Genomic DNA, 12,048 nt, shown 5'->3' with positions numbered 1-12,048 from the left:
AGAAGATATGTCCAAACTTTTGGCCTGTACTGTATGTTTAGTTGTTTTTTTGTATACCTGATCCAGGTAAAATTACTTCCTGGGACACTTGATAGCAATAATAGACTTATGATTCCAAGGACACCAAACATATCTGTTGAAAACATTTACCTTGTTTGATAAACACTGCCCTAGCATTAGCACTAGTTTAACCTAGCTAGCTGGCATTAACTTATTTGATTACATCTGTGTACTCCAGAACAAACACCCAGGGGTTAATTGTTAGTAAGCCAGGCTGCTAGCAGCTCTTCAGTTCTCAGCATCTTCCAACCTGTAAGTCTGTATTTGTTCTCCTTTTGTTTGTTTGACTCCATTTACTTCTCAAATTGAATTACTATTCACGATTTATGTTTATTAATTTGTCTTTTGTCTTCTGCAGTAGATAATACAGAAAATGTGGTTGTGTAATCTAATTAAATTAAATTAAATTAACCATTCAACATCACTAATTTAACAAAGTTTTTTGTACGACTACAGACAGACTTTGTCGTTCATTATTATTCAATTGAGATATCATTAATTGTTCAAAAATATTTTTGATAGAATAAGCCATCCAGTGACATCTGGTGAGGTTTTTTTAAATTTAATTTAACATGCTCTCATTTAATGAAGACTGCTAATTAGGAGAATAACAAGAACATTTTTTGAAAAATAACATTCATAAAAATGTTATCAAGTACATCCAACATGTATTTACTTTTATAAATTAAAACAAATATTTGTAGTTTTATCTTTTGTTTGTATGTGAAGTACCTAACTTATCGTCTTCCAAAAAAATTATCTTATACATGTACAGTACCTAGAAATATCTGATTATCTTCCGTTTTGTATTAGTGACAATTTTTAGCTGCTACTTATATACTGTGCCTTAATCTTGGTAGTCTCATTCATTCATTCATTCATTCATTCATAAATCAATCCATTCAGCACAGCAACAAAATATTTTGTATAAATTCATTATTTTTTAAATAAAATCCGCTGGCTTCGTCTGTGGAAAAAGATGTGGCAGCAACAAGTGCCTGCTAGCTCAGGTACGCCACCCCAATTTATGTGGCGACTGACGGTACTACAGTACTCCATATGATCTAGAAATGTGTAAATTTAGAGATTATTACTGAAGAAAATGTTAACAAAAAATGTAATGATGGAGAAAATACAAATAACAGTTTGTTGAACAAATATTATTATCTATTTTATGAAATATTAGTTTTATACATTTTTCATCATAACAAGCAAGGCTCTGCTTCACATGCCTATCCTGACCAAACGTCCTTTTTTTCTTTTTTTTTTTCTTTATTTTGAAATGAATCAATCCAACAAAATAATACACAATAATACCATAATAATACAATTCCAATTCCAAAACCAAACCCGGCCCAGCAACATTCAGAATAGCAATCAACAGAGCAATTGAAAGGACACACAAACATGACACAAAATAATCTAAAAAAAGTAGTCAAACAAAATTAATAATATCAACAACAGTATCAATATTAATAAGAATTCCAACATAGCAGTGATTAGAAATCCCTCATTGACATGATCATCACAGCTATTTATTAAAAAAATAAAAACATTTCAAAAATGAACAATAGTGTCGCATTGCATCGCATAAGCTTGACAACACATTGTGTCCAATATTTTCTACAAAGATAAAATAAGTCATATTTTAGGTTCATGTAATAGTTCAAACAAATGTAATTTATGGATCCCATATTCCAATATATAACTCATTATTATCTAAACTAAATTCAGTTGTTTCTACTGATATCATTTCCATAGCTTGTGTATACCAGTCAGTATTATTTTTTTTTCATTTATTTATTTCAGGCAATGACATAAAAAAAGTACAAAGTTGACAACAAATAATAATATAAATTAATAAAGTGCAAAAGGTCATGTACAGTATGTAAGCATGATTGTCCAGTTTTGCCTGAAAGGGAATGGGAAGAAGATAATTTATTTAATCCCACCCCCAGTTCTCCAGTATGAGTTGGACTATCAACATCTATACATTATTTTAGTATTACCCTTTTTGTTATGATGCATATTGAAACAAATGCCTTTTTACTCTTTGATGACCTGTTACTAAATTGATGCAGATCACCAAAAATACAAGTTTGCAATGTCATTGAGATGTTTATATTCAGGAATGTGATTGCTTCTTTTGTTGTTTTCAACCATAACTCTTTTATTCTCTGACGTTCCCACAATGAATGAAAAAGAGCTCCCTCATCTGCCCGACACTTCATACATAATTTGCTATCCACTGCACCAATTTTAAACAGCTGAGAAGATGTAAAATGCAATCTGTTCAAGATCTTAAATTGACACAGTTTATTACAAAATCTATCGGATAAATTCGCTATTACTAAAAATGTTTCCTATCCTTTTCTTCTCCAGATTACATCATGTCGAATTGTGCGAATGTGACGTTCTTAAATCACTACTCCAAATAAACTTCACCATTATTATCTTTTGGATGCATACTGTATCCTCTATGTTGTGTTTTGTTTTGTGATTAATAACTAAGACGGTCCTTTTTGCATTCCAGCCTTGTTTTCAAGAAGCAATTAACTGCTCGGTCGAGATTATTTTGAATATGTATACAAAAAAGATGTACAAGTACAATCCAAAATTAAAGTTGAGTTAAAAGTTAAAGTACCGCTGATAGTCAAACACACACTAGGTGTGGTGTAATTACCCTCTGCATTTGACCCATCCCTTTGTTCCACTCCCTGGGAGGTGAGGGGAGCAGTGAGCAGCAGCGGTGGCCGCGCTCGGGAATCATTTTGGTGTTTAATCCCAAATTCCAACCCTTGATGCTGAGTGCCAAGCAGGGAGGTTATGGGTCCCATTTTTATAGTCTTTGGTATGACTCGGCCGGGGTTTGAACTCACAACCTACAGATCTCAGGGCGGACACTCTTAGTTGTTTTATTGGTTTTCTTTGGCGTGTTGTCATATGTTGCGGGATTGAAATTGATTCCATACAGGAAAATTGATTATTTTTATTTATTTATTTATTTGTTATGTATTTATTTATTTTTTTTGTCCAGCTTCTCAGGCAAATCATATTGTTGATGTAGATGCCCATATCGGCTGTACAAATTTACTTTACTTCTCTTGTTGCCTTATTTGTATTTGACTATTAAATGGATTTATATTATTATTTGGTGCAGCCGGGCCGGAGCAGGAGGGGATGGAAAGAGAAAAAAAGGAAGGGACAAGAGGAGGCTAAGACAGAGAGACAAAAACAACAACAGCAAACGCAACAATAACAACAACAAAAACAACAACAATAGAACAACATCAGCAAATAGGATATGTACAAATATGATAGTAAAAGTGATAGCAAAGAAGCAGTTGGTGAAATAAATAATAATACAGAAATGACAATGAGCATTATTACACTACAAATGGAGCAATACAAATACCAATAGAAATAGCACTATTGGTAATGAATAATAACAATAATTACCTCTATTATGAACAATACAGTTGTTCAAATGCAACAATACATATGTGAAATGATAACTTGAAATACAAATGAAATCAGATAAATGGAGGGGAAGAAAGAGAAGCTAGCTATATTAACCTTGTAGATTGTTATTGTAACAATAGGTTTGTGTGCCATGTGTTACCCAGTTTCCCCTAGGGTAACAACATTAATATATATATTGATTTAATTTTTAAGTTTATGACCCTTACAAAAGAAGACATTGCGTCTATATGTGGGGTACTAAGCCACATTTAATAGGACAACAAAAATATTTTTATGGAGGTGTGGAGCAAAGAAGAAACTATTGAATTTTTGTGTGGAGCCGGATAAAAGTGTAAATCTGGAAATTGCCTTTCTTTGCTCAGGGGTTTTGTCCTTGACAGGTATACAAACATGACAAAGATCAAAAGATGCCATTGATCAATGGAAAGTTGCAGTGTTCAAGCTGTAATGTGTTTGCACTTCACGCAGCAGATGTTCAGTGTGGATTCACTCATGTTCCAGTCTGTATATTGACCAACATGCAATTACTTCTTCCAGCATTTTGTAAATAAGTGCATAGCGCCTGGATTGGAATTGGTGAACATGTCGCAAATAAACGTCAATACAAACATGTATTTCAATGTCTTCTCTCCAGGAAACAGGAGTTATTGAACATCACCAACGTCCCTCTTGGAGAATGTCCTCCATCCCCACCACGCACGGCTCCACCCAGCATGAAGGTAGGACACACAGAGCACTTGTTCTTTTATTCATACCAACACCCTTTAGAATAAAACTCAATTCATTTTGTGTCTACTGAGTGAACGTTCCAGTGATGTCCATGAATTGTAACACTGGAACCTTATAGGAGTCCTATTGTGCAAACCCAACATGTATTACCAATTGGTACCTGTTGTCTGTGTATTTGGGATCTGCATAAGTCCCGAAAATTTGAAATTAAATCGTTGAGGCATTCTTAAGATTTATATATATATTATATATATATATATATATATATATATATATACATATATATATATATATATATATATATATATATATATATATATATATATATATATATATATATATATATATATATATATATATATGTATATATATATATATATTATTTATATATATATATATATATATATATATTATTTATATATATAGTCAAGTTTCAATCAATCAATCAATCAAAGTGTATTTATATAGCCCTTAATCACAAGTGTCTCAAAGGGCTGCACAAGCCACAACGACATCCTCGGCTCAGATCCCACATCAGGGCAAGAAAAAAATCAACCCAATGTTGGGGTGTTAGAGGTTACTGTGATTTATCTGTTATACAGTTGATAGAATCCCCTGAAGAGCAGGGAAACCTGTGAAACAGGCTTGTAGGGATGATATAGCGTACATGTTTTTTCCTGACCTAACGTGTGTATGTATATATACAAGACTGTCTCAGAAAATTAGAATATTGTGATGAAGTTCCTTATTTTCTGTAATGCAATTAAAAAAACAAAAATGTCATACATTCTGGATTCATTACACATCAACTGAAATATTGCTAGCCTTTTATTATTTTAATATTGCTGATTATGGCATACAGCTTAAGAAAACTCAAAAATTCTCTCCAAAAAAATTAGAATATTTCCTCAGACCAAGTAAAAAAAAAAGATTTAAAACAGCAAAACTAAATCAAACATTTGAAAATGTCAATTAATGCACTCAGTACTTGGTGGGAATCCTTTTGCACGGATTACAGCATCAATGCGGCGTGGCATGGAGGCAATCAGCCTGTGGCATTGCTGAAGTGTTATGGATGCCCAGGGTGCTTCAATAGCGGCCTTTAGCTCATTTGCATTATTGAGTCTGGTGTCTTTCAGCTTCTTCTTCACAATACCCCACATATTCTCTATGGGGTTCAGGTCAGGGGAGTTGGCAGGCCAATCGAGGACAGTAATGCCATGGTCAGTACACCAGTTACTGGTGGTTTTGGCACTGTGAGCAGGTGCCAGATCATGCTGGAAAATGAAATCATCATCTCCATAGAGTTTTTCAACAGATGGAAGCATGTAGTGTGAAGCGACTGGAATGAGAATCAGCACCTCCAAGTCAGAGTCCATGGTTTTCGCCCGGAAAAGGGTGGAGTGCCATCTCCGGGTTGGGTAGAAGATCTAGCCCCAAGTGGAGGAGTTCAAGTACCTCGGAGTCATGTTCACGAGTGAGGGAAGAGTGGATCGTGAGATCAACAGGCGGATCGGTGCGGCCTCTTCAGTAATGCGGACGCTGTATCGATCCGTTGTAGTGAAAAAGGAGCTGAGCCGGAAGGCAAAGCTCTCAATTTACCGGTCGATCTATGTTCCCATCCTCACCTATGGTCATGAGCTTTGGGTTATGACCGAAAGGACAAGATCACGGGTACAAACGGCCGTATTGAGTTTTCGCCGCCGGGTGGCGGGGCTCTGTCGTCCGGGAGGAGCTCAAAGTAAAGCCGCTGCTCCTCCACATCGAGAGGAGCCAGATGAGGTGGTTCGGGCATCTGGTCAGGATGGCACCCGAACGCCTCTCTAGGGAGGTGTTTAGGGCACATCCGACCGGTAAGGGGCCACAGGGAAGACCCAGGACACGTTGGGAACACTATGTATCCCGGCTGGTCTGGGAGCGCCTCGGGATCCCCCGGGAAGAGCTGGACGAAGTAGTTGGGGAGAGGAAAGTCTGGGCTTCCCTGCTTAGGCTGCTGCCCCCGCGACCCAACCTCTGATAAGCGGAAGAAGATGGATGGATGGACGTTCTGGAAGTTGCACAAAGAGACCTGCTACAAACTTTATTTAATAGATTGTTGGTATGAAAGTAATACCAACCAGGTCAGTGCTTTTTGCTGTTTGCTTCAGTGTTAGTAAAAGTGTTTCATATTTTTTTAACATATCTGTTTGTTTGAATCTGCTCAGAGTTTCTAGAATTTAATGGGGGAAAAAGTCAATTTCCATTTGAATCACCCATGTGAGAAGGTTTAATAATTCATTATCCATCTGATGGAATCCTTCCTGACTGTTACATGCCAAATTCAGTTTGGGCACTGTATGACAAACCATTTTGAAATCATACAGCTATTATGCAAAAAATATAAATAAATAAATCCTCACATGTTTACAATGTAGATTTATTTTCTCGGGAGGCAGATTAGCACAGCAATACCTCAATAATAGATTTCTCCGCAGGAGTCTCTCGCTCTCGCTCTCTCTCTCTGCAGCATGTCACTTTGAACAAAGCCGTCATACAGAGAGGAAAGGCACAAAATAAATATACATTCTCCACACGACTTCAAAGATAGAAAGATGATTGAAATACAGCCCGTTCGTGGCAGAGAAGGTAGAGGTACGAACTTAAAAAGTATGGGTAAATATTTAGCCTTGTTGCCACGTTTGTGGGGTTTGTGTCTGATCTATTACAATTAACACTGCTTACATGCACAGCTTAGTTGAGTTATTGCTTTGATAGCTTTGTTTATGTTGTTATATGTTTTAGGTGTGGCACCGTTCATTAAACCCACGGTTCAGATCTTACCACGGTTTTGTATTATGCCGAGCCACGTCTGAGGGATAATTGTGGAACTTTTTGGCTAATTGAGGGCATTTTGAAGGAGGAGTTTTGTAGGGGTTTTTTTGCACACTTGTGTTTGAGGTGGTGGGTTGGCGTCCCCGAGGCAGGCAGGGAGTTGGCCCTGGAAGGGTGCAGGGCAGCTGGCTATTGTGCTGGTGCAGTTTAATGGAGACGAGTAAAAAGTTTAGTTTTGATCGGAGGGATTTAGTGTTTGTGAGGAAACAGCATTTCAGTCACATTAGATAGATAGATAGATAGATAGATAGATAGATAGATAGATAGATAGATAGATAGATAGATAGATAGATAGATAGATAGATAGATAGATAGATAGATAGATAGATAGATAGATAGATAGATAGGACTGTTCCCTCAGGAAAATTTTAATTCCAGCAGCAGTGTACAGAATTGAGATCAAATTTAAAAAGTAAAAAGTCAATTTCCGAGTTTTTCTGTGTTTAACAGAAGATTACGTTTTCATTGGCCGATTCCGTGATTCCGTCCGCCGTTCCGTTAACGCGGTACTCATAGGGCCCTTTGCTCCAAACTGAGGAGAATTGAGAAAAAATATCCGAACACCATACTTGCCAAACCTCCCGATTTTCTCGGGAGACTTCCGAATTTCAGTGCCCCTCCCGAAAATCTCCCGGGGCAACCATTCTCCTGAATTTGTCCCGATTTCCACCCGGACAAATTGGGGGCGTGCCTTAAGGGCACTGCCTTTAGCGTCCTCTCTCACCTGAAAAGGAGACTATTATATATGTCTCCGTTATCCATAGGTTTATCTATAACCCATAAAGTAGGCAGGCACGGAGCTATTTCTCAGCGTGTGTTTATTCCAGCCGGCACGTTAATACACTGACACACAACATCCGGATTCCCATCATGCATTGCTTCCAAACTACGGCAAGTAGTAATGTCCAAAAACATAACAGAGACGAAGCAGAAGAACGAAGACGAGACATGGCGACGACGAGTAAGAAGAAGAAGTACGCTTGCAAGTTCCAAAATGATTGGAAAAAATAGTTTCAGTTCATCCAGGACAGCTCGAAGGGGAAGGGGTATGCTGCCTGCACATTTTGTAGATCAGACTTCTCCATTGAACACGGTGGCCGAACGGATATTCTCATTCATGAACAGATTATATATATATATATAAGAAATACTTGAATATATATACACCCCCTGCGACCCCCCTCCCCCTTCCACCTCAACACCCAATTTCCCCCCCATTTCCCGAATTCGGAGGTCTCAAGGTTGGCAAGTATGCCGAACACACATTATTTTTTTTTTATAAACCATTCCCAAAACCGGTATGTATGCGAATGAGGGACCGAAGCATATAACTCTCCACAAATATTTGTCCCCATTTAGCCTCTTATTTAAAATGTATGTCAAGTAAAGTCAAATATATTTCTGTATAACGCTAATTCACAACATAATTGATCTCAAGGCAATTCGTCCCATTCGCCGCGGGTTACCTGACACAGGTAACGTGACAAATTGGGGGCGGGGGGCCAATAGATGGCAGTATAGTGTTGTGTTTTGTGGCAATTCCAACTTTAACCACTGCGTCAGTTGCTATGTAGAGTGGTGCTTTCCATCATTTTCAGCAGACTGTATTGCAAAATTACTAACCCCCCCCCCCCCCGTCCTTATTCTCACGCTAGATCCATCCAGGAATGGGGCCATTTGAATCCTTCCTCTACTATATGTAAAAGAAAACCCACCCAAAAAAGGCAGATAAGATGATTATTAGAGATGTCCGATAATATCAGCCTGCCGATATTATCGGCCGATAAATGCTTTAAAATGTAATATCGGAAATTATCTGTATCGGTTTCAAAAAGTAAAATTAATGACTTTTTAAAACGCCGCTGTACGGAGCGGTACATATCCGGTAAAACACGGATGTAGAGTATACTCTGGACTGAAGCTGTGTGCCTTCATTGTTTTTGTAGTTGTTGTTTTGAGGCATGTTTAAAAACTATAAAAAATAATGCACTTTGTGAAAGTCAAAGTATCAATCAATCAATCAATCAATCAATCAATCAATCCACTTTATTTGTATAGCACATTTACAACAACAACAGAAATGTTTCCAAAGTGCTGCACAACAATATTAAAAACAATATTCAAATATTATCCTTAGCTCCACCAATGACTGAATAAAACCAAAATATATATATATATATATATATATATATATATATATATATATATATATATATATATATATATATATATATATATATATATATATATATATATATATATATATATATATATATATATATATAAAAACAATATAAAAACAATATAAAAATAAATATGATTAAAAACGATTTTAAAGGGTAAAACCAATTAAAATAATAAATAGAAATCAACATTTTTAAAACACTGAGGACCACAGAGGACCACACAACTCACGTAGTGTTAAAAGCCAAAGAATAAAAGTGGGTAGTATAGTATTTCCCATAGTTGTAATGGGTATCAGGATTATCTGCTGTTTTGAGGCATGTTAAAAAAAAATAATGCACGTTGTGACTTCAATTATAAATATGGCAGTGCCATGTTGGCACTTTTTTCCACAACTGGAGTTGAAGTTGTTCTCTTAATGTGGAAAACCTTGTTTTTGATTGGTTGATTGAAACTTGTATTAGTAGATTGCACAGTACAGTACATATTCCGTACAATTGACCACTAAATGGTAACACCCGAATAAGTTTTTCAACTTGTTTAAGTTGGGGTCCACGTTAATCAATTCATGGTAAAGTTACATTGTTTAATGCATCCAGCGGGGCATCACAACAAAATTAGGCACAATAATGTGTTAATTTCACGACTGTATATATCGGTATCGGTTGATATCGGAATCGCTAATTAAGAGTTGGACAATATCGGAATATCGGATATCGGCAAAAAAGCCATTATCGGACATCTCTAATGATTATCATAGTGGTTTTGTCTTTGGACTTTAATTATACTACGCTTTGATTTTATAAGTTGTTACTAAAATTTGATCCATCCAAGCCTTTTTGATCATGTAGTGCCCCCTAGTGGCTGTGGCTCCAAACAAGTGTTTATTCCAGGGGATAATAAACAACAAATGTAAGGTGCTGCAAGGCATGCTGGGAAGCCATAAGCACTCCCACCCAGGTTAAAATATTTTTAAGAAGTTACAGCCTAGGACAGGGGTGTCCAAAGTGCGGCCCGGGGGCCAATTGTGGCCCACAGCTAATTGTTTACCGGCCCGCCACACATTCTGGAAATGCTAATGCAAAAAATAAAAATTAACATTAAAAAAAGTGGAATGAGGTGAAATCTAACGAGAAAAAGTTTCAATGTTGGCACAAAGCTGCCATGCAGGCTGTTTTTTTTTCTTTTGTCTTTCTTTATTTTTCTTTTTTTGCCAGTGCTCAAAAAAAAAAAGACAAAAAATCCATGTGATAATTAATTATTTTCAAAGCTCCAATTAGTTCAAATATTTCACTTTAAAAAAATGTATGTGGTAAATATTGCATATATTGTGTAGTTGCCATATAAAAACAAAGTTTTCTTTGACAAAAGAGCATAAAACAAACAAAATAATAGTTATAACGGAAAATCGACAGATATAACTGAAGTTGATCTCGTAACTTAAGTGTTGAAAGTAAAATAAAATAAAAACTAATAAAAATGTATCACTTTATGAGTGGGGCACCTTTTGGATCCCAAATATATTTGGTCGTATTTTATTTATCTTTTCACTGTGATGACTCAAAAATATTAAATAATTCAAATCAATGGTGTCCTGCATTATTGATCTTTTAGGGCTCTAAGTACTAAATACTGCATATTTCAGTTTTACTATAAAAGACAAAGTTGTTTTTGACAGAAAAGCCATAAAACCTTTTTTTCTTATAAGTTGATATAGAGATTTACTGTAAGTGTTAAATAAAAAATAGTAATACAAATTAGACTTATTTTTAACATTTTAATAACTGAGACCCTTTATGGTCCCCGGGACCCCTAAAGGTAAAATACATTTTAAAAAATCCATATATTTTGTTATGGTTTAAAAATGAAAAATATTAAAATGGCCCCTACATGCTTTAATTTTTCCGTGTGCGGCTCTCAGTGGAAAAAGTTTGGACACCCCTGGCCTAGGAGGTCACACATCAGAGGGCTTAGATGTATCTTGTGGTGTACCCCAAGGGTCCGTCCCGGGACCAAAATTATTTAATTTATAGATGAATGCATTTGTAAAGCCACTGATGACTTCAAGCTAACAGTATTTGCCAATGACAATTGGTGAGAATTACGGTCAAAATGAGCTATCCAAAAGGATGGTATGATGAAAACCAGATATTGCTTGAATTGAATAAAACCAACTATTATTCAGGAACACAAATATCAAAACGAGTTGTTCAACCTCAGGGGTGAGTCCGGGGTTGAAGGTTTGATTGCATTTCTGATGTCTTATTTTGCTGCACGGCGAAAGGGTCGTGTATCAATTTGACCTTTTCCTCCTTTACACGGTTACTGACGCCTCAGCCCAAAATGACCTTGCTTGTTTACACAGAAGCGACGGCCCTGGGAATTAGGTCACCCCAGCGTGTGACTTAATAAAAGCATTCCGTTAACAAGGTGCACCTTTTTTCTGCTTTGTTATGCTATTGCAACGTGCGTTAGTTTGCCACTCACTGTTGCATACACACTGTGTCATGTACTGTACTGTACATTATGTGTTGTACATCTTTACATCACATGTGCGTTCCTCTCTTTGTAGTTGTTTTTTTAATAGGTAGAGAAAGGTGACAGTTCTACATGTGCACCCCAGGGAAGGTGTTTATATGTGCACTGTGCTTGTGCGGAGCCTAGAAGCATGCATTTTTAATGTTTACTTAGCAGTTGAAGGTATACTGAAACGAAATATAT

General features: G+C 36.4%; 1 protein-coding gene across 11 annotated transcripts in view; it reads left to right on the top strand.

Annotated features, from left to right (window-relative positions):
- LOC133663536 (rap1 GTPase-activating protein 2-like) overlaps window positions 1-12,048 on the top strand; it is a 250,355-nt gene that overhangs the window by 173,784 nt on the left and 64,523 nt on the right. For all 11 annotated transcript variants that reach the window (XM_062068075.1, XM_062068074.1, XM_062068080.1 and 8 more), the window contains one exon: window positions 4,178-4,262. In XM_062068075.1, coding sequence (XP_061924059.1) covers window positions 4,178-4,262 — 85 coding nt within the window. The remainder of the gene's footprint in view (window positions 1-4,177; window positions 4,263-12,048) is intronic.

The sequence above is a fragment of the Entelurus aequoreus genome, linkage group LG13, assembly GCF_033978785.1.
Source record: "Entelurus aequoreus isolate RoL-2023_Sb linkage group LG13, RoL_Eaeq_v1.1, whole genome shotgun sequence".
Classification (NCBI taxonomy): Eukaryota; Metazoa; Chordata; class Actinopteri; order Syngnathiformes; family Syngnathidae; genus Entelurus; species Entelurus aequoreus.
This window is presented reverse-complemented; position numbering and strand designations above follow the sequence as displayed.